The 24,452-nt window shown below is 41.7% G+C and overlaps 1 protein-coding gene across 1 annotated transcript in view; it reads right to left on the bottom strand.

The window, feature by feature from the left end:
• LOC121355929 (ras and Rab interactor 3-like) overlaps positions 1 to 12,946 on the bottom strand; it is a 152,724-nt gene extending 139,778 nt beyond the window's left edge. The window contains exon 1 of the mRNA XM_041471814.1: positions 12,842 to 12,946. Coding sequence (XP_041327748.1) covers positions 12,842 to 12,890 — 49 coding nt within the window. The 5' untranslated portion in view covers positions 12,891 to 12,946. The remainder of the gene's footprint in view (positions 1 to 12,841) is intronic.
• Between the last annotated feature and the right edge of the window lie 11,506 nt (positions 12,947 to 24,452).

Here is a 24,452-nt window from a genome sequence, read left to right as displayed (position 1 = left end):
CAGAGGAAAAAAAGAAATAATCAGAGCAATGAACTAAATAATCTGAGGGCAAGAAACTGGTGCCTCATTGATAAGCTACATCATATTTACACTTATTCTAAATCAGAATTTATATTGTGGCACTCAAGTAGTTGCAAATCTACCATTGGGAAATCCAAGATCATCTTCACTCTCTGTGGACAGCAAGGCTTACTACTTTGAAGATGCTTTCCATGTTCAGAGCCCAATCTAAATAAGTAATATTTGCAGAAGGAATAGAGGTCAAGGTTCCCTGCTAGTGTTGAATTATATTTTTGCTCCCTGGGGAATGAAAAAAAAAGTATTTTTTCTGTAGTGAAGGAATATAGGGTAAAGTTCCACAGAAATTCACTGCTGCAGGCACAGTTAGAATTGAGGATTTTGTGGTCCCCATATCACACTGAAACACTGGATCTTAATCTCTTGCAGTAAAGACTGGTGTATAAGGTTGTGATGCAGCTCTGTACATTTCAAGTCAATGCACAGAACTACTGATTCTACAGCTACTACTATAATGAAATTGCCATTGAAACAAGAGATTTATAAAATATCTATTACTTACAAAATGAGATGCAAGATTTTGTTGTAAAAAAACTCTAAATAAGACAAACAAAAACCTCTCTCCACTTAGTGACTGAACTTAGTCTTCTCTACAAAACATGATAATCTGGTTTCTTGTAACAATGCTCAAGATCTCAGTTTGGGGTGATGTCTGTAGGCACTCCAGAATCAGGACATACTACCCTGTTGCCCAGTGAGATGTCACAAGTCGTACCACAGACAGGCACACGGCCAGTATTGTCCAACACAGCCATTTCCCCTCTACACTCTGGATACAGGAGGTTCTCATCTCTTCTACAAGTTAACAGATGTGCAGCCTCTCACAGCTGAAAACCCTTTGGGGGATGGCATTAACCCACAGAGCTGAGCCCTTGGCAGGACGTATCCTCAGAGGTTCCTCAGAGCTGTACTGCAGTGCTCAATTCACAGTGCAGCCTGGAGTCAGCAATGCAGCACAACCAAAATATTCGCAACTGGTTGCTGAATGGAAGGGAAGAATTTTAGTTGGGAACACTACAATTTTATTTGCAAGAAGCATAGAGTACATACATTGTTGTCCCCATCCCAGCTGTAATTTCATGCCAGAATAACAGCAATGCTAGTGGCATTTGTGTAGTATTCAATCCAACAACAGGTAGAATGAAGGAGAAAACATTGAATTTTGAAAGTCTTAAACAAAACCAAAAGGTTCTGCAAATAATTTCATGTACTCCACCAAATCTGAACAATTTCAAAAGCCACTGAGCTTATATAGAAACTTCTATAGTACTTCTTAAGACCCAGAAAAGCATGTATGATATGGTCAACTATCCTTTTTCAATACATCTTTCTTACATCTACAAATTGTTTTTGTACCTGTATCCAAGGAGCAACTGGTGAAACACTGAGTAAAAAGAATTTCACAAGTAGTTATTTAGCAGAGACTTAAACATTCTTTAGCCAGTCTGCATTTTTTTTTCTTTAAAGCAAATTAGAGTCCAGAGTGCAAAAAGGGTATCGTGACTGTTTCCAGCTGTAAGTATTCCTTTCAACCTAAGCAATTTTAAGTTTTGCTACCTCCTAGACTACATGAAATATGGTATTATTCTGACTGTCAAACCCCTTAGACAAGAGAAAAATAAAACTGAGCTGGGTGACCAGGCTTGGTGCTGTTCAGAAGATAACACTGAACCAAGTTGACTAATTTCCCATTACCAGTCTGCTGTCTGGCAGAGAAAGCAGCCCAGCTCCAACCTTTAATTACCTAAGTAGTACTTACTAAACTTAGTTGCCCTAAATATCCACAGATTAAAGCAGTTCTGGAGATGATCCCAGATAGTCTTTCCAAGTAAGAACTCCCTCATCACGTGCTATTACTAAACAATCCTGTACAACCAAATAACTATAGTAAACACATATTGAAAAACACAATTGATTAACTGATTACCTTCAAATCTGCAGTATATATTCTGCACTGAAAAGTCAATTGGCCTAAATAAACCCTCCCCTCACCCTCCACGAAACACAAAAAAATAGTTCTCAACGAACTTTGAGTCAGGCACAAGCACAAGTTTGTTCACACACAAGAAAATCCTGCTGACCATTTTCTTTCCTTTTTCAGCCTGCAAGCAGCAAGAGGTCCTCATTTTACTCCTGGTAGGGCAACAGAGTGTTGGTGTTTTACACAGTCCCTCTCACACAGCCGTCTAAAAAAGCATTCCCCAGTGGTAGAAACATCACCACAGCAGAGACCTGCAACTTCCCTAGTCACAGTTTTTTATTTCCATTCTCTGTGGAGAGCAGCTGGCCCAAAGATGGGTCACCCTCTTCTGTGGAGCAACTAAAAAGATCTATACATTCCAAGACTTCTTCTCCCTCTGTGTGGAAGACACAAAGAAATCACAAGTGCTCTGTAGTGTAGCACTGAGCTACCAGTTTTAATTAGCTGGGAAGTTCTAATGCTTTACTTACTGTGAAAAGTTGCATCTTTCATTTTAATGTGCACAATAAGATTCCGATTATGAGCTGATCTGGAAGGAGTGCTGATGGTGGCACTGAGCTCCAGGCTCAATGAATTTAATATGGCTACAATTTGTGATTATGTGGGGGAGAAATGGAGCTTAGCTACTGACCTTCTCTGCAGATTTTGGGTAAGTCACTTTGCCTTTTTTCAGTCTTCTTTTCCTTGTTCATTTTCATTAGGCACTCTTAGGGACTACCACTGCATCTCATACAAGGACAGACAACACTATAGCTCTACAGGGACCTCCTACCCTCAACTAGCAAAACATCACTGAAACAGGACTAATTAATATGCTAGCTTTGACTTCTCTGTCTAGCCAATCCTGGCTCACCAATTTCTCAGAGCACCACAGTACTCATGGCTCCTGAAGTGATATTCAAGAAAGGAAAGAGTGATAATATTCCAGGTAAGTTTCTTTCACCTTCTGCTCTGGAAGCGTCTGCATAAAAATAACAAGAAAAAGTAAATGGACATTGGAAACACCTCAAAGTGGCAGTGCAGGTGAAGGAAGCAGACAAAGGATAGCAGCAACAGAGAAGAGCAAGGTTGGCAAAAGGCTACAGAAGGTAAGAAAAAGCCTTACAATTTCATGCAACAGCAGCCAAAGATCCTATGGAGGGATTTAAAAACACATAACATAATCAAGTAAAGAATGCAACCTTTACAAAGGCATAAAAAGTAGAGGGAGAAAATTCTTATCAAAGAACTAAACCAGAAATACCATCCAGCACTAAATCTGTAGGGCAGAGCCTCAGCTGCTGTAAACTGTCATGGTTGTATTGATGGTAGAGTTAAGAGAGCACAGATATGCTCCCTGAGGTTCCAAACAACTGCCTCTCTCAAAGAGTCAGTTTTGGTCGAGGAGCTCACAAAACTCAAAGCACAAGCTGATTCACAGTAAATGGGGGGAGCGGGTAATAAATCTATTCTACACACTTCAGTCAATTTAAACTTCTAAACATAGATGTAATTCAAAAATTCCATTCCAGAAGCTTAAATGTTTCCCACCGTCTGTGAATATCCTACATCTTGCTACTAAAAGGTTTAAATACCTTTGAATAGCAATAGATTCAATCATCTTGCCCTCAACTCACTAAACAACTGAATGCATCATATGCAGGGGGAAAGTAATTCATCAGGTTTAGGCAATCTCTGAGAATTTTCCAACAAGCATGTATGGAAACTGAACAGGCAAAGTCTAAATTATCATCTTCTTGCTTGCAGGAAGGCACATTTACCACTGTTCCTCACTATGGGGAGATGATGTCACCCTCAGCATCGTTAATGCAGCACCTGTTATTAGCATTAAACCATTCATCTCATGTTGAAAAAAAAAAGAAACAACTGGCTGACAACATACACATGGTAACTTGCATTCCACCTGAGGTGTTTGCTCTGCTGTACTTCAGCTTACCAGCAGAGTTAGAGCAGGAGTTAATCTCACTCAGTTTCTAATGCTAGTACAATTTCTACTAGAATGTCTTCAATGTCTGTCAACTTCAAAGCATAAAGAAAACCACCACTCTTTTCTGCCTGAAAGTCCTGCCTCCCTGTAGAACAGGATAGATGCCAGTTGAATTGTCAGCAGGTTCATGCAATATTTTCAGCCTACTAGGTGAGTAACCACATCTATTCTGTAAAATGTCATTGACTTAACAAATACAGAACTAAATACAGACAATAAAATTTTGTAACTTCACAAAAAAATAATTACAAAGGTTCTTATCAGAAATCATAGCAGAACAAAGTTTAAAACTAATTTACTGTAATTTCTTGCCCAACCAAAACCAAATCTCTCTCTACATTTTTACTTTTCACTCTGTTTTATGACTTTCTCGGCTTACTGCTTCCCAGGGCCGACCTCTTTGCCTTGCAATTCCCAAGACTGTCCCGTGGTTCACCGTCCAAATTCAGTCTCCCTTCATTCACATGTCTCTTTCATCTATCTTTCAACTCCAGGATGCCTGACAGGATAATCTCAGTCTTTCTACCACACAGTTACAACCCCCAAATTTCTCTATACCTCTTCTCTATACCACCAGCTTCTGGTGACGATCTTCTGTCTCCAGGTGCTTTTCACACTCTACTTCCCTGCAGCTCAGTTCTGCACTTGTAGAGTTTTGTCTGAATCCTCCTTGGACACTGGTGGTCCAAGTGAGACTGATGAAACACCAAGTGCACAGAGATGCAGAAATGAATCCAGCATTTTAGCACCTGTCAAGCAACCCAGAATCTCATAAAGACTGTGCTAGGCCAACCCCTGCAGTGTGGATTAATGCTCCCAGGCTGATTTACAAGGCCTTTTCAACCCACTTCCTACAACAGCAAAGTCAGGTCTGGGAGCAGCTGCACATGATACCAAGCAGACAGCAGCAGTACAAGATGACATAGAAATCAAAATTGGAAGGGACCAAGATAGGGACGTACATTTAAACACAGCTTTCACACCAACAGCACCATTTTCTAAGAGGAAAACGAAGCACATATCTACAAAATGGTCTAACTCTCCAGTCATACCAGAAGAACATATCCAAACACACACACATTATCCCCCACTAAAGGTGAGTCACTCAGCAATACCATGGAGAGCTGCATGTCCAAGTCTTATTAACTTTGATTTTGAAATCCCTACTTCAGAATTTCAAATATGTCCTGAGTGAAATATAATTCATTTCATTTCTGCACCACATCACAGGACAACTCAGGTTAGATGGAACTTCAGGAGGTCCAAACATAATTTTTCCAGGAGCCTAAATCAAAACTGAGGTGTCTGGATTTGATGCTGTCTCATATTTCCTCTTTGACCTCAGGCCAATAATTTACACAGCTGCTCTCTGCCCGAGTTGTCTGCAGTTACAGAAAAAGAAATGTTGCACTATTACAACATTAACATCTGAGGAAGGCTTAGGTAATGTGGTTTGAAATACAGGCAAATCAGATATCTGAATATTAGAATTGGGCTAATACAGGAAACTTGAGATCTTAGTCTAGCACTCCAGAGCATTCAGCCTAGATATTTCAAGTATGAACCTGTGTTCACAGACATTACATTTAGTTCTGAAGTGGCTACATTTTAAGAATTTGGATTTTTGTTTCAGGCCTGCTTCTTGGTTCCAAAGCAAAGACTTAGCTTGTAAAAGTCCTTATCCACAGTGTACTTCAACTGGACCCAAGCCAACTGTAAATAAATCTGAGTCATATGAAATAAAGATTATATTAAGTAGTGTTTTTACTACATTTAAGAATATACAGTAACATAAGAAAATACTATTTAATATGTTTAATTTGCCTTTGTTTACTACATCTCAAAATGGCATTAGTCAGATCCCAATTTACGGTGTGTTAAACTGCTTCCACAAACTTGACACCTAAACCTGGCAAAATGGATAAATTACCCTGGAGTTCGTTTTCAGTTCTCAGCTCTCCAGGGGATGCTGCTGGCAGATTGTGTCAAAGCACAGAGAGATGCTTGTCTCATTTCTTTCTAGTATTCTGGATGCCAGTTTTAACATGCTGCTAGAAAATGAAAAGCTCAGAAAGAAGGATGATTATTTTTCAAATTCTATGTTTAGTCAAAGCACATTTCCTACACTGGTTCACAAGAAAAAAAAAAAAACACAAACAAACAAAACAATAAATAAACAAACCAACCAACAAAAAAACCCCAACACAAAGAAAAACCTCACCACTTTTCCCAACTAACCTCAACTACACCTACCTGCATAACCATTTAATACTCACACCCAAAGGCCATGCAAAGATGTCAGAAGTTCAATCTCAACCTAGGTGTGAATTCTGATTTAGGAGACTTGGCAGTCACAGAAGAAAAACTTGTGATAACATGTTTGTCATTTGCCATCAACTACCCCACTAAAAGTGGTTTTAAATGGTCACACATCTATTTTCCCCTGAATTAGAAGCCATACAAATGAGATCACAATCAATGAAGTTTACCACTCAGCATCTACAGGGACAAAAGGGAGTCAGGAATCACCTGGTGAGGCGGAATAACCCAAAGCAGATCCAAAACAAATAAAACCCCACCAGTATATCACAAGTGGCCACAGAAATAAGCTACATGCTAGCTAATTAGTAAGTCTTTCAACTACATAAATAAATACACATTCACAGGACACTGCACCTATATGTTATGTGAATAACATATGTGCATAAAGCAACTAGGAAACTTTTTCTTAAACCTTTCTTCATTTTCATTTCCTTTTACACCAACATGAAAATAGAATGTTTATGGCTGATAACTTTCCTGGTCTTTGAGGGCATAACACACTAGACTAACAAAGTATTTTAAATCCATATGCATGCATTATCAATAAATCTATCACTACAATAGTTGCACATATTCTATCCATCAAGGCAGAGAGGAAGTCTGACTAATATGCACATGGGGAATATTTGCATATAACAGAACACAATAAATGTCTCTAGTATCTCAATGAGACCATGATCTTTCTGTGCTAGGTATTGTATGAATGCATGGTAAGAGCACATGCAGGTCATACTGAGCTTACAAATTCAGGCTGTTCATGAAACTGAGGTTTACAATGAAATTATTAATACCACATCCTTAAAAGTGGAGGTCTGAGGCATTCATCCCTGCTACAAAATGCAAGTTTGATCTAGGGAAGATCATGAGCACATTGTTTAAAAGAAATACATATTATCACATCATTTAAAGAAAATTTACATCAGCACAAAATTATATATTCCACCAGCCTTTATTACTCTAAGTTCAGGCTCTTATATATTAAGGTGTCTATAAGGATTAAGGAAAAAAAGGATACATCAATCCAGCATGTTAAGAATTATGCATTTATAAGCACTGTGTTTGTTAAATACAACTTATGGAAATCAATAGTTCCTATAGTGTCTTTACTACAAGTGTACAAGAAATAATGTTTTCTGCCCCTTTGGAAAATTGCTTGGAAGAGTCAGTCCTGTCTTCTCCAGTCATCTCTGATTTTTGTAGAAAAAAATAACAGGCTCTTGTTCTCTCTGTGGTACACTAACAAAACTGTCTAAGACTTCTATAGTTTCTCTACAATGCATAGCATCTTACATGAGTCCCCAAGGTTATAACGAACAGCGTAAAATATACACAGACTTAACGACTTTGAACTCACACACATGCTACTGGGAAACACACTTTACTGCAGAGGACTGATTCTTTCTCTCTCACTGCAGGTACACAAAGCATTGCTACAACATGCCTTTTAATGGTAAACTAAAAATGCAGCATAGCTCAGGAAGAAATGCTAACCCTGTCTTCCCCCAATTCCACAATTCACAGGATCACAGAATAATGAGGTTGGAAGAGACCTCTAAGATCATCGAGTCCAACCTATGTCCTAGCACCTCAACTCAGAATCCAGACTATAGCACCAAGTGCCATGTCCAGCCTTTTTCTAAACACATCCAGAGATGGTGATTCTACCACCTCTCTGGGAAGAGCATTCCAGTACTTTATTATTCTTTCAGTGAAAAATTTTTTCCTAATATCCAACCCATACCTTCCCTGACGTAGCTTGGGACTGTGTCCTCTGGTTCTGTCAGGTGCTGCCCGGTGTAAGAGACAGTCCCCAACCTGTCTACAACCTCCCGTCAAGAAGTTGTAGAGAGCAATAAGGTCACCTCTAAGCCTCCATTTCTCCAGGCTAAACAACCCCAGCTCCTTCAAATGTTCCTCATAGGGCTTGTGTTCCAAGCCCCTCACCAGCCTTGTTGCCCTCCTCTGGACATGTTCAAGCATCTCAACATCCTTCCTAAACTGAGGGCCCAGAACTGGACACAGCACTCAAGATGTGGTCTCACCAGCGCCGAGTACTGGGGAAGAATTACCTCCCTGCTCCTGCTGGCCACATAATTCCTTATGCAGGCCAGGGTGCTGCTGGCCTTCTTGGCCACAAGGCACATTGCTGGCTCATATTCAACCGGCTGTCCCGGAGGACCCAGCACCCCCAGGTCCCTTTCCGCCTGTACACCATCCAGCCACACTGTCCCCAGCTTGTAACGTTGTAGAGGATTTCTATGGCCAAAATGTAGAAAATTCATATTTACCCACTAACAGCAATGGAAGGAGCACACTTGAACCACACCTCCACCTATTTAAAATCAGTGTAGCTCATGAACTGTCCATGGCTGACAAACCACAGACAAGAAAATCCCACTGCCTTTCTGTTTCAAGGCCACTCCCTAACTAGGGTCAGAAGACAATGGAAATATATTCCCATTTCTAATTCACAGGGGGAAAAAAAATTCTACCCATATACAGGGACTACTTGAAAATATTCACAACAGCAAAGAGTCTGGATCAGTTTTTTAGCAGCCAGACATGCCCCAGTGGTAAAAAACATCATGACACCCAGGCACTCCACCTTGTATGTGCCCTGGAAACGTTACTTGGAGTTCTGGAGGACACGGAGTCATGGGAACATTCTGAAACAAGAGGCAAGCCATTGGAGCAGAGAAGCTACAAATCAGACTTTCTGGGCAGATGGCACTGCAAGCTAGCAAGCTGATGGCAGATGGAAGTGAGAGCTTGGATACGGCAAAAAAATTGGTTGCAAACTAACGAGGTATGTTAAGATGCTATAGACAACTATTCCTCTTTTCTGCTCTCTCTGCTTTAAGTGAGGGTCAGGTCAACTCCTCCTCCCACAGAAATCTACCCAGAGCCACGAAGAAAAGGTAGCTTGGTTTCCTTCTAAGAGGAAGCCATCCAGAGAACTACTCACTACCAAATAAATATACGACTCATAATTCAAAAATCCCAGGCTCTCATGAAATTTCTGAAGTCCAGAGCCTTCTATATACAATCTATAAGCCCTCTAGCCTCCAGGACAATATAAAGCAGAGAAGCTTTCAACAATGGGGAAGTTTAAAGCCAGGAATGATCTTTAATAGAAAAATGCTACGGAACATGTTAACTGTGGTGAGGATTTGGTCTCAGTCCAGACTAGAACCAAGGCTGGCTTGGTGCTCCCAAGGCTCTACCTCCTTCCTGCAGCTGACCTACAGATCCTTGGCTGCTATGGGATAGAGACAGTCTTTAATTCTTCATGATTGCAGAATATTACCATCAGAAAAAATGTGGAGCACCTCTTAAGATGTTCATGATTATCGTTCCTCTGATACAAAAACCCCAACTTTTCTTCTCTAGTTACATACACACACATACATGTATTTTCTTGTCCTCTTTCAGACTCCTCTGGTTCTTTTTTAAAGCAGCATTGTTGAGACTTTAGCATTTTTCCTCTTCTGACACAATGCCCCAGAAACATTATCAATGTTTGCAGAAGAGCACAATACAAAATTATCTACTTCAGCAAATGAGACTAATATAAAACAGTGCAGACTATGTGAGCTTCTAGAAGATAGCAGCTATCACAAGCTTCTAACATTATTTCTAGAAGCTTAGAGGGTTTTTATCCCAATGTATATTACAAAGGGTGAGCCTTTCTTGCCAGTGTCATGAGGTGCAGGGATCTCATGGTCTTATAAACTTCTATAGCTGCCATTTCTAACAATTGGGATTTTTATTTTTTTCACTTACACGTAAGTAAGAAAATCAAATGAAGTGGTAAATATATTAACTTCATTGAAAGCCTTTGGAAAAAGGGAGGTAATGCTGAAGACTTGTGTGGGAAGCTAATGAAAAGGAAGCACAGCAATAACACAAGGAATTAACAGGCTCTCAGCAAGAACCTGCATTTCTCAAGGTACTATGAAATTCTTGTATCCTAAACACACACATAAAAACATCCACATAACAAAAGAAAACTGCTATACACCATACACACAGCCATGCATTTGTACAGCCCTTCATGCTTAGAGCAGACACAGAAATGACATAGGTGAGAGCAAGTACATCTCACAGAGGAGCCCATAGGGAACCGTGTGTTCATATTCCAACAGAAAATCCACACTCTCACCAATCTTCTATGCAATCTCTGCCAAGTCTCTTGACCTTTCCTGGATCTTCCCTCTCTGCAGTCATGTGATTACACAAGCTACATTCCCACAGTGATGAGCTGTATTACTTGCTCCTTTCTGATGGGTGCTCCATCATTGCTACCTTCTCATTACAAGACAAATCTCAATCCCTGGCTACCAGACAAGAATGAAAACAATAAATAGAAAAATAGCATGTCAACATCCTATACATTAAAAAACAAAACGACAAAAAACAAAGCCAACAAAGAACACTACCCCAAATCTACAGAAGTTGTGACTGAGCAATAACAATAATGGGCTCTTACGGACCCACTCCTGTCCCACAAACACCAACTTCAGCTATTTTCAGATCTTCCCTTTATTTGCAGCTTAGATCTAATCATTCCTACAGCATCTCAATTCCCCCTTCAGCTGCAGAAGATACACAGTGATAAGCAGTACATAACTGCAGAATAACAGGAAGTGATTAAAAATGCTACAACTGCAATCCTGTGACAGATTTGATCTGTAAATCTGTGTTCTAACTGAAGAAACACTTCTTAAAAGAAAGGCTACTACCATTACTGTTACTAGAAAGTATCAATTTAATGCAAGTCTTGTGATATTTTTCTTAAACTTCACCATCCTGATGCATATTTGGGCCTCTCTTGTGTCCATCTCTTGTGGTTACAGAGAAAAGTGCACCTCAGAGACCTGAATTTCAGAAAGCACATCAAAATGACCCAGCTGTATTCCAATTCCAACAACAATTCCAATTGTTCTTAAACTAATCTTATTACTTTAGAAAAATGGAGGAAGCTGAACTATTTGTTTTAAACATGTGCAGAAGTCAGTATTGTTTCTGGAATTCCAGTTCACGTGCAAGCATGTTTTTGCCTTGGTCATTTTATCATATAATTGTGAAAAGTTCTCATTCATGCTAAATGGAAGTCTCCACCAGAACTCTGACAGGTATCTTTCTGATCTAGCTTCTATAATTTTGTGCCCTCCATTGCTTTGACTCCAAGTGTGCTGACAAGTATGTTCTCAGACAAGATCACACTGACGCATCCACATATATAGAGGAAAATGAAAAAGAAGTGGGAAAGAATGGTATTTTCTGACTATTCATCAAGAATCATTATGTGTTTCCAAAAGGTCCTTTTTGTATTCTTTCTTGATTGTTAACAACGTTGACAGACAAATCAAGAGCATCATAATGGTACAGATGCAGAGCACAGCAAACTGACCCACAAAGTTCTTAACAAAAGCATGGGGAAGCTCTTGGACATCAAGAGGATACAGTTAAAACTTTTGGACGCACATACTTTGAGCTATGTTCTTCCATTCCTCTCTCAGGAGTGTATAAGCACACTAGTGATCCTCAATCTATAAAACTGGCACCTCAGTATCACAACAAACATGTAAGTGAGGGCAGGAACACTGCTCCAAACTCTCCTAGTGCCTGGGGTTGACAGCATCCCAGAACTCATGCTGACACTGTTGGCAAGAAGGCACCCACCCCATTGCTACCCCAGAGTTTATCAAAGAGTCACATTAAACAAAAAAAAAAAATTAACTTGGCTAGTGCCATTGGCAAAATGTCTCATCTCCCACACACCATAAACCACAGAGAGGCAAGGAGAGAGAGAAAGGAAATACACACTGGAAAGCCAGATGGGAAGATGAAAGCATTGTGGACTAACACTGATAGTAAAATGCGTCATCTATTCCTGCCCTCAATCAATTCTTTTTGCTTGGCCAAGATAGAAATCCTGAAGTAAAATGGATTTCAGGGTTTCCATACCACTTACCTCATCAACCCCCTCCACACAACAAAAATTCCTACTCTGAATACACAGTTTATCACTAAACTAGCAAACCATGATTAACTGTGTAATGGTAAAGAACATAAATCACTGAGCTCAGATGTCATCTAAAGCACTGCATATTTAGCTACCCATAGTTTTAAGAGGAGCATACCTCTCATGACTTGTGCAATATACATACATCAGCTGGGCAGAAATGAATAATCACCAAAGGAACAAAGCTACAGAAACTGAATTGTCGGCACTAGTCTCACAATGACCCTAAACATGCCTTTATCTGATCATTACCTTTTGCCTTTGATACATAAAATCATGTCATTATGTAACACAATAAGCCTCATTTCTACACAGAACAGTCCTGATTTGTTGGGTTTTTTTAAGTTTAACACTGATGTTTACATATCACTGCAATTTGGTCATGACAAAACTACCCAATACATCTCAAGAGCTTATAGGACATTACAAAGTTTTCCCATCTTACCTGGCTCTGTACAGTTCTTCTCTTCATGTGTCCCATTAGGTGACGCCATCAACCTTCTATTCCTCCATATTCCTGATAAAATGCTTCTGTCTGCAACAGCTGATTCTTGGCCTATATTAAATAAAAAGACATTATGCCCACTAGCACCAGTTTTTTCCTGCATCATTCCAGCTGGACTACACATGCCCACTAACAAGGAGCATGGACAGACCATCAGAATGCAAATGGGGCAAAATCCAAGGTGTGACTGGAGCACATGCCAGCAGACATGTGCTAGGTGCTCCTAGCTCCAAAGGGTGCAACCAGGCACCATATCCAAGCTGTTGGCATGTTCTGGCTATCAGAGCTATCGGAACACTTGGCTGTGACCCACAGCAGGAAAATATTCTGCAGCAAGCAAATGCTGAAGCCTGTACCTGTGAAAGTCAACACTTGCAGCTCCTATAGATGAAATCAGCCTAGCTATGCTGACATGAGCAAAAATCACACTTCCATTTAGTCATCTGTACTTGCACATATTACATTACTGCTTTCATGAAGAATTAAAAATGCATATGGATATGTTCCAGTTACATTTTAGTTTATTCTGAACTTTTCAGTCTTGGGTGTGCTTAATAGTATCAAACCATTCATAACTCATCTAAGAATATGGAAATCACAGTGAATTCTCATAGTCTTAAAAAAATAAACTTTTTTAGAAGTCAATGGAACTTTTGCCAAAATGCATATTCCAGAAGCATTCCCAACAAAACCTGTTAAATAGAGTACAGGAGCACTTGTACAGGAGATAATGTGCCGTATGCAATTATAATAATCAAAGAAAGAATAGAACCACTTAATTAAACCACTTCCACCTCAATCTTATCCATTTCAAATGAACATACTGTAATAACAAAAATTCTTCCTTGGCCAATTTTAGAGTTTATACTGTCATCATGTAATGCCTGTGCTTTCTTAGTGACTTCTGGAAAAAAGAAATCTTGTTCGGTAGTTTTTCCAGAGTAAAATATTCTGAGCCACAATTATAAGAAACATAGACAACAGATGGTCAGTGTTTATGGATAATATGCACTGTAAATTAGCCAGCTGAAAAAAAAACCCTACCTGATGCAGCATGCTATCAAAAATTAGGTTATGAGGGATTTAGATGATAACCCAGGAGATTAAAAACTTTCATTAGTCATGACATTTTTCATGAAAACCTAAAAAAGTTGTGGAAAACAACAACTGTAACAAAAAAATCCCTCAAGCTATGCAAACATATTCATACCCCCATTACTTGTTTCCAAGTTGAAAGTTTTAAGATGAGCAATATGCTAATATGGTCCAAGACACCGAATTCTTATATGGATGGCTTGTTGCCATCCCAGATACAGCTCAAACAAGGCAGGCAATAATTTGTGCACAAGAGCATTACAAACTATGACAAGTTCCAGCAGATTTTTCTTCCCTAAAGCACACACTTGAACTTCAGCTTTAATTTAAGCAGATGACCCATCCTAATTGTGCTGAAATCTGAGTTTCTTACATTAAATGTATATGCTTAGTGATGGGCTTAGTCGATTTTGTTCCTAAATCTTCGAGGACCGTTGGCAGCCCTACCTAGAGACCCAAGTGCTGTCCCAGTAACCTTAGATTTCGTATATGAGGGATGTGAAGCATATTGCAGGATGAGGGCCTGAAGCTACCTACAGCCCAAACCATGCCAGCGGACAGAGGAACAAATGGGAATGAAATGGTTAATTATAAATGCATCAGTTTACCAATGCAGCACATGCACAAATGATGCAAAAATACTCTGTTATAATACTCTCTCTATAAAACGTAAGATTAGCACCGTTCCTAGCCTAAAATTCAGAATTTTCTGTCAAATGTACACTGTAACGGGGGGAGAGGTGTTGGGGGTGGGTGTGAGATCGAGAAAAGAAGCAGCTATAGCTGATGGAGGTTTACAACCTGAAGACAAAAGGAAAGGCAGCCCGAAGTTGCAGAGGGGACCACAGGCGGCTGGAGAGAACTCCACTCTGATGCAGCGGCAGGGCGAAACTCCTTGGGGGCCGTTCGCAGGCACAGAGCTGCCCCGTGATGCCCTGTCGGTTCCCGACCTGAGGGGCGCAGCTGGCCCGGCGCCGGGGCGCCCCGGACGAGCAGGAGCCAGCGGCGCAGCTTCCCCCTCTGCCCGGGCAGCTTCCCCGTCTCCCCGGGCTGCGGCCGCGCACCCGCCCGGCGCGGGGCTTTCTCCCGAGGAACCCGAGCTGTTCCCCCGCCTCGCCCGCACTCCGGGGCATTTCCACTGGGAGACCCCAAACGGGAACAGCCACCGCCGCCTGACCCCGCCAAACCTCGGCAGCTCCGGGGCGGCTGCAGCCCCCGGGCCGCCCAGCCCGGCCCTGCCGGGGTCCGCCGGTCCCGCCGCCGCTGCCACTCACCCGCTCTGGACAACAGGCTGGACATGCACCAGGCGAAGAAGAGGATGGCGCAGATGAAGCCCAGCTGCTGCAGCAGCATCTCCCGCCTCTTGCGAACTTTCCTCAGCATAAGCAGCATGGTCTTCGGAGGGGCGAGCGGCGTGTCCTCCAGCTCCATCGGAGCGAGCGCGGGCGCCGAGGGGGCGGCCAGTGGGGTCAGTGGGAAAGCGGGGATCACTCCCGGCGGCTTCCCGCGGACGGCTCCATTTCGGTCGGGCTGCAGCGCGAAGAAAAGCCGATGCCCAGGGCCTCAGGTCGGCAGCGGCGCAGCGGCGGGAGAGGCAGGTGGCGGCGAGCGCGGAGGCGGCGGCAGCCCGGAGCGGGGGGGGAGGCGTCGCGCTCAGGGGCCGGGCTGAGCCCCGCGCCCCATGGCCGGCGGCGGAGGAAGCGGCGCGGCGGCGCCCCGCGCTCCTCGGGCAGCGGTCGCCTCACAGCGCGCCGCGGGCTGCGAGTCAGCGCCGAGGGACGGACACATCCAAGCGGCTCCCTGCCCGCCCGGCCAAGTTTGAAGTTTATCCCTTTCCTCCCTCCCTCCCCCACGCCAGCCGTAGGCGGCAGGTGGGCGACTCAGCCGCCGCGGTGACAGCAGCTGCCAGCGGGCTCTCAGCGCGGCGCCGGGCGGGCTCTCAACCCCGGCGGACGGCTCGGCCCCTTCTCCCCGCCCCTCTCCCGCAACTTTCTGGGTGCTCCTCCGGCACCCATGGCAACGCGCATGTGCCCTCCCTCACCGCCGGGCCGGGGGGAAGGAATTAACTGGCGAAATTAATCCTTTCCCCTGCACGGCGCAGGAATGCCCGGCTCTCGGCGTCGCCCTTGGCGTCCCTGCGCGGAGGGGAGCGGGCAGCGGTAGGTGCCGCCGTGCAGAGGCGCGGGCCGGGGCCGGGGCCGGGTCGCCTGAGGGGCTGCAGCGCGCTGGAACGCGAGCAGCGCCCCGGGGCTGGCGAGGAGCACTGATGGCTCGGGGCTCTTCCACCTGTCTCAGGAGATGCGTTTTAAGATGAGCTTCCATGGGGAGAATGGCGCTTCTGCGCGCAGTTCGCACTACAACGAACGCGGGGTGTTTAGGATGAGAAATTAATGACCCATTTTGTGGAATGGTGGTTAGTTCTAGGCTGTGCCACTGAGATTTCTTTTTTTTTTTTTTTAACTAAAATTTTGTGTTTACATTAATTAAGTGGTTACTGTTAGCCAACGAGTCGTGGGAACTTCCTCCTACAGCGCTCGCTTCGGTTCTGTATTCCTCCCAGAAACGCATGAGAAATCACATGTAGACAAAATGGGATTAACTCATCGGATCTTCCTTTTGATACAGCATTTGGTTTACGACAGAAGGCCTTTCAGGTGGTTCCCTCTGGATCATTGTCTATATTCTTCAGAACATTCAACACATATCTGGCATTGTTTGTCATGGTTTCATAACTGTAATACAAATACCCCCATAAACAAATAATCACAAATAAAATATCACCAATTCTCTGTTTTCCCATTGTTCAAACGTGTTTTCTAGTTTTGCTTGTGAATTCTGTCCACTATAGTAAGGTGCTATGTAGTAAGATGCACAATGCTCAGGATGCTCTGGTGCACACTGCATGTGAAATTGCTCTGGATTCGTGCTGAAGACTGCCAATTGTCTCAAGTGCAAAAGGCATTACTCAAGCTGGAGAGCCAAAAAGGAGCAGTGGTGTTAGCACTGTTGCTTCTTTACATGTGTGTAGCTACAGAAACTTGTGTTTCTTAACTGTCCAAGCTCCATGGGCAGCTAGGCTCTGGTGGGCTTTTGACTTTCTGATTTACATTAAAGCAGGAAAACATGTCAGAAGAATGGCACTGGGGCATGCTCCAGTCCCCTCTCTTTCATTCCCCTTTATAGCTGCTGAGAGAGAAACAGTAACTGTGAGAGCTCTTGCCTGCTACACAAAAAAGGTAATAGAGAATATTACAAATCAGGTTATGTCTCTTGATTTCTCTCCATGGCCAGATAGGAAATCTCAAAGTTGAACCCAGAACAGTGAAAGCTATCCCTGACCAAAAGAATTTACAGGCTAATTAGACACAGAGGCAATAGAAGTTGGATAAAGGCAACAGAAGGTCTTTATATCAGCACCTTTATTTATAATGGACTTGTTTTTTTCATTGAAGATCTTTAAGCTCCAGTGAAGGTGTTGGTTGGCCATGTCAACAGAGATGCCACTTTATACCCTGTCAGCTGTTGTAATAGATGGGAGCTAATTCTTCATATGGCTTTCCATCGCCTCTTTTCTGGGACTAAAGCCTTCCCATCCACTCAAAGTTTTCCATCCCCTTTTTGTGTGTTTAATGAGAGTTGCAGTGCTGACAAGACTTTGAAGATTTTATCTAGCAATAGAAGGATCGTGACACTGGAGGACATTGCAGAGATTTCTTCAGTTTTCAGTAAAATAAGTTTATAATCTTCTTAGATTAATAGAATCATTAAAGTTGTGAAAGGCCTGTAAGATCATCAGTTCTAAACATTAAACAGCAATGACATTCACCACTAAACCATGTATCCAAGTGCCACATCTATACATTTTTCTGAACACTTCCAGGGTTAGTGATTTCACCACTTCCCAGGGCAGCTTGTTCCAATGCCTGACCATTCTTCACTTATAAGAGCTTCACAGAGGCTGTTCTAATGGCTGGGTCTCTTCCCACAACTGATGAAAGTTGCTTGTGATGTTGCTTGCTTTTTATGTTTACTGTTTTTATTTACTTATTTACTCTTTACACTGAAGACATTTTCAAAGCCATGGCACCCCGATCTGAAGAGGTACTAATATTAAGACATGCAATGACAAGTTTGCAACAGCTGAGGTGAATTTGTGTCTGGAGTTGTGTCTGGAGTTGAGGCTGTCATTCACAGATATTCCATATTTGTGTCTATGTGTTGTTTACCATTGTTAGAGGTCCTGAGTTCACATGTGATGGATTTCATTAATTCTGTCGGATCCTATGAACATCACATGGATCAAATGAAAGCACATAGTTAGTAACAGGAATGCAGTTATAATATTGCCTGTTTTGACATAGAGCTTTTTCCTTTTCTTGGCTGTTATAAAGTTGTCTGGTTTAAAGTTAACAGTTAGTGACTGTACAAACCCTGTGGCCTTCCCTGAAAGCAAGAACCACTGAAAGCAAGAAACCACTGAAAGCAAGAAACAAGAACCAAAACAGTGAGGAGTGCCTTTGTGAATTCCTTACAGAGGAGAAATCTGCTACCCATGAAAGCATTTCTCAGTGTGATGGTGTGTGTCTCTCCCTTTCCTGTGTACACAAATGAGGCAGATCAAAGTTCAGACAGTACTAATCTCCTAATCATACAAGCTTCTGATTAGCATTTTTAATCAGTCTGGTGATCACAGGGCAGCCTCAAAGTTGTTCTTGAGTACTAAACTTTCAGAACAGAATTCCGAATCACTTATTTTGCTGAGAGTTTTTTAATAAATGTGTCAGGTAACTCTTTGTGTAGGATATCTCAAAGGGAAAAGGTGTGCTGCAGAGTTCAGCTCCAGTTACTTCTCACCAGTTACCTCTCATGTCTGTTTGAGTACATTTGAGCCATTCACATGGAGGTTGTTACTGGAACAATGTCCAGTACTGGAACTTTCATCTGATTTAAGACATCCATGCTGCGTATGAAGGTACAGTGACACAGTGTTGGGGAGCAAAAAATAAGCAAATGTTTTCTACATAGGGTGACATTAGAGAAATTTGCGTTTGTTTTTTAAATCTTAAATTATTCCTATCTCTTACTGCAAGAGGAACAACTGTATATAAATTCAGTGAAGCCTTCCATTAATAGTCTCAAGAAAAAAAAAGAGTAAGACACACATGGTTTTCTGAGTGATGCTTTCACAGTGAGTGGTTTGGTGATACTTCAGATGTTCTGTTTCCAGTATAATAAGAACAAAATGTTTTCCAGACTAGGTCTAGGATTGCTAAAAGAATTACGTTTTGAAAATTAAAGGTATTTGAGAAACATTGTCAAAACAAAGTGTAGAGGAAGAAAATATTAAAGAGCACTTGCCTTTAGGACAAACACAAGAAACAAATCTTCTTTCTTATTGCTGTGTTTATCATTGTGATAATTTAACTTTTGTGTATGTCCCACGCCAAAATGTCTCACTAGAAGCACATACTAATGTTAGTTTCATTTAGCACTGCCAAATGTGCTTGTTTTTCATCTCAAGCACAATTAGTATCTTGAACTGAGAAACAGCCAAAAAGCTTTGAATTAGGGAAGTGTCTCACAGGAGATCCATGAAAGCAGCTCATCTGAGAAGAAAATATTGATACTGCTGAGAGTTGAAGGAGAAGTATGTTTGGATTAATTTTCTATGGCACCCCCTAAAAGGAGCAGAAGAAGCAGCAGCATGGCATGGTTGCTGGAAGCTGAGGCCCTGTTAGTTGTCCATGAAGACTGTTCCAGCACAGAAGAGCTGGGAAGCTCTGGGTGATTAGAAGGTGATTGTTCGTGGCAGGTACCCAACCAGCCCAAGGAGCCTTTTCAAGTCTGACTTTTCTGACTGATACAACTGGCATCCCAGTATGGACGCCTCTGTCTCGTCTGCAAGGTCAAGAGGTAATATCAAAGAAAAGCCAACAACGTTTCCTTAAAAAAGGACCCCAAAGTCTCCCATAAGCCATACAAATTTAGCTGAGAGGAAAGGCATTGGTGAGAAAAGACTGGGATCCTGCCTTTGCTAGCTGGCCCAGGTGGTTCATATAAGGGAACCACAGAGAGAACCTTTGCTTGGGACTGTCCATAATCACCTGACTGTCAAGGAAAAAGCAATCCTGTGTTTATTTAGGACCAAGTCCCTGGCAAAGGAGGACACACAAATATTACTTTACAATAGAATCTTGGAGAAAGCAAATTGAAACTTAAGTGTTGAACTGTAACTTCAGGCACCCTACCTCCTTAGGTATATATATCCAGATGGTTCTTTAAGCACTGGTGAAAGGTGCTTTGCTGAACCATACTTGAAATTTAGAAAGCAGATCCATTGTTGGCATCAGCACTGTGGGTTCAGCCAGATCCTCTGTCCAGGGCTGGAACTGCTGTATTACAGAGAAGCTCCAGCTGTAGTACTCAGGACTCGTCCATGTGCTGAGATCTTCCTTGCCTTTCTATGCATTCTCAGATTTTTGTGTCCCAGTTCTAGTGGAGAGTTGCCACTTGTGTTATCACATAGTACTTTAGCATGCTTCAGAGGCAGAAGTATTCCTTAGTAAAGAGTTATTTCAATAGTTTAACTCAGACCTTTGTTTTGCTTTCAAGGCTGTAAATAACTGAATTGTGAGCTGAAATTTAAATGCTGTGAAGAAGTCAGTCTCACATTGTAACACGGAACCACATTTTCCTTTCACTTACCCAACTCCCTTGTGTTTTGTGTCATGCAGTTTTCCTACTGCTGTTTTCTCTTTAATAATCTTGGGTAATGCTACTTTATATTTCCAATGAGCATCTGTGGTTACACCCCATATTCAACACTTAACTAGGACCCACATACTCACCGAGACCCTACTTAGAAGTTTAACAACAGTATGCAGGGATGCTACAAGCAGGAGTTTCTCATATCCTTCATGTCATGAACAACCTCACATAAGCACAGGAAGGAGGTCAAACTGATATAATCTTCCTGCCATACAGTAAGTGCAAATGTTACCAACTAGATCTATATACTTGATGTGATCTTTAAAATACAAGAAAATAAGATCAGTTGACTCTCTAATGTGCTGTTAACACATTTTGGTTTAGGTACATCAGCTCTCTTAATTTCTCCAAGCCCACCAAAATGTCTTCTTGCAGGACAGAAGGAGAGACATTATGCATATCAGTGGTATTCAATGTGTCCTTTTGCTCGTAAGGTTTCAATCAACATCTAGCTAAAAAAGGGATTTTGTTAGAAAAACCTCAATATTTGCACCCTTAAATCAATATTATCTAAGCCCTCCAAATTCATCATAGCATCTATGTTTAAAGCCCTCTAGATTTCTCAGGGATATAGGCATCTGATTAAATGCTTGCCAGATTTGAAGAGCTCATGCACGTGCATAAAGCCATGCTGAAATGGGGGTTAAATTGCAGGGACTGTTACAAAGCATATGCTCACCACACACATACTGTCTTTCTCAGTTTCTCAAGTTTGCTGTCTGCAGTGAATCCCACTGTCAATTAATTTTACTATGTTTTCATTGTGCCACTGGTTTTCTATTTCTCTTTGCTCTCACAGTCACTTTCTCTTCTGCCTATTTTTCTGCTTCCCTTATGCTTTCCATCTGTTTGCTACACGACTTTGTTCCCCACTTCTTGGTTTTCTAGGCCCAGTGCAAATTTTTCATTTCTTCCTCTCTCTGTAAACAGAAGTCTTTTCTCCTCTTCAAATCTACACATGGGTTCAAGCCTAGTATTGATTCTAAGCCCTGCTTCCAGAGGACTGGGAAAGTTTGACTGTGCTTACCCTTACCTGTGAGGAATGAGGTTAGCTGACATCATGCTAAACACAAAGGACTGGGGCTAATCGCAGCACTTTTTTCCATCAGTATACAATACATTTGTTTGCTCTTCATAATCTCATTCCACTCCCAGATAAAGAATCTAAATTCAGCTCCATAATATGCTCTCCTTTTTTTTTTTTTTTTTTTTTTTTTTTTAGTTTTATATGTCTGAAATAAGTGAAATTCGAAACAGCTACTGAGGAGAGATCTTCACACACCTCAGTGAAATGCACTTTTGTTCAGCTTTCATACCTGCTGGGAATTCTTTCCAAAACCCTTTGCTAGTCCCTCAGAATGAGAAGGATCATTAACTAAGCAAAAATTGATTCATTACAGTGAGAAAAATTTTCAACAGCTATGTTAGCTGTTGAAAATTTTTTGTTAGCCCAAACCATAAGCTGCTGTGATCTTATGAATACACAGGAGGAAGCTTCCTGTGTATTTGGAGAGTTCTCACCAAAAAAAAGCCTCAGGTGGTGTCAGTGCTTGAAAGCCTGAAGGCCAAAGAGGTCCAGTGAAATTCCTGTTGGGGTAGCTGGGAGAGATTTGACAGGGCAGCTCCTTTCCCTCATTAGATTAGAAAGAGAAGAGCAAGTATTCATCCTTAGTGACTATGGAAAAAAACAACTGCAAACTCCAAACGCTGTATATATGAGTGCAGGGATATGTCCTGAAACTGATGTCCTTGAAACAACAATACTGGAAAGGTGAGAGCTGTCTTTACTCAGTGGCTTGTAGAACACATGCTTGAAGGAACCTGGAAAGGTCATCTTGTTAATTCCCTTTTCCTAAGGCAACACGAACTCTCCCTAATGTTGAGTGGGCTTGTTCTGAAACTTAATACCCATTTTTATACTGAAATTGCTGTTTGACTGCCTATCAAAACTTTTAAAATAAAATTATGGTGAAAAATGTTAAGAAAATTTACACCTCCTACTTTGACTGGCGTCTTTTTTTAACACTGCTAGTGAGCAGAGCTTGGGTAGTTCTGGGAATTTTCCTCCTCATATGACCACAGATTTTCAAAAACAAAGGTTTATTCTATTAAAAACCTCTAATGTTAAAGCTAAATGGAATTGTACCTGTCAATCAGAGAAGGGGAAGAATAGTCTTATCATTTATATCTGTAAAATTGGTAGAAATCAGGTTCTTTTATAGACAGTAGGAAGAAAACAACCTTGTCCTAGGAAAATTAATTCAGTGTATAAAATCATGTAAAATGATAGTCTAGAGGGAATGGCAGTCAGAGAAATCAAGTGAGTGGGAATAGTGCTCAATGGAGTGTTTTGTATGAGGAATTCAGGACATTTATTTCATTGTTGTTTCATGCTGTCTCACATGGATAAGATGAGAAAGGGATGTTAATTTGCTCCCCATTATGTTCGGACAAGAGAGGAGAGAACTGACAAGGCTGGTATGAAATTCAGGTTCAGAACAGGAAGGAGAAAGGTTTTGGTCTAAAGAGGTGTTTAAGGGAAGGAAGGGAGAGCTTTGGTACGCAAGAGCAGGAGAAGGTTCTAAGCCAGTGGGCTGGGCACAGGCAGTGGTGGGAGCAGGCAGAGGGAACCTGAATCAAAGTGGATCAGAAGGGGGAGTGAAGCAAACTAGACTGGGGAAATGAGCACCACTACCTCTGCTTTGAAGATCAAGCCTTGTACTGTGAATTTGAAAAGGGTTGGTGTAGCAGGAGAAAGACAGCACTGTAGCTGCAGCACATTAAGAATCCTCCATAGAAGTTCCCTCTAAGTTTACAAAAATGGCCACATCTGCAGCACAGCCCACTCCAAACCCAGAAAACTGATGTTTGTTACCATTAGTAGTGAAAAGACACGGTCAAAGCAAATGTTGGTGTATTTTCAAACATTGGCAGGAACGCTTTTTACAGTATTTCCATGTTAGCTTCCTAACAGATTTTACAGCAAAATACCAAGAAAATTTGCAGTTATTGCCAATTTTATCAAGAAATGTTTATCACTGGCAAATAAATACAGCACTTCTGTAAATTAACTTTTTTGCTGTTCCTAACTCCTTGCAGAGTTTAGCAGCAGGATCTTTTAGCCAGGCTTGGTCATAAGTGTGCTCAGGTGCCTCTCAGCATCAGGATAGCCCAGGTTCAGGACAACTCCTAAGAGCTGGCTGCTTTTTTTCAACTTGTAGTAGGAGAACAATAAAGGTAGCGCTACCCCATAGTGCAATTTAGTAGCAGATATTGTGGGTGTCACCTGCCTGTAATGTCTGACTCACTCCACCATTTTTCTGTTGTTTTCATTTAATATTTAAAATCTCAGATATTCCAGCCACTTTACGTTTCATCTCCTCAGAAAGAAGCAATGTTTCAGAGGTGTTACCATGGAAACAATGGAGTGAGGAAGGAGCTAAACATAAAAGTAAGTCATCTATCAGTAAAACCAGAGACATGCTTTGGGGTAACTCGAAATTATAAAATGGATAATTAATTGGGCTGTTGCTGAGCATCTGTTTGTCCTTATTGCTTTCTTCTAAGTGAGAACAGTTCACCTTTTTGCATGTGACAAGAAAATAAAACTTCCCCATACAAACTTTTCAGTAGCTGAAGTCCTTTCTGACACAAGAGATAATACCACCCTTTGGAGATGAGCACTGGA

The sequence above is a fragment of the Pyrgilauda ruficollis genome, unplaced genomic scaffold (assembly GCF_017590135.1).
Source record: "Pyrgilauda ruficollis isolate IOZ18807 unplaced genomic scaffold, ASM1759013v1 scaffold28, whole genome shotgun sequence".
In the NCBI taxonomy this organism is placed as follows: Eukaryota; Metazoa; Chordata; class Aves; order Passeriformes; family Passeridae; genus Pyrgilauda; species Pyrgilauda ruficollis.
The sequence above is the reverse complement of the archived record's forward strand: the minus strand, read 5'-3'. Positions and strand labels throughout refer to the sequence as shown.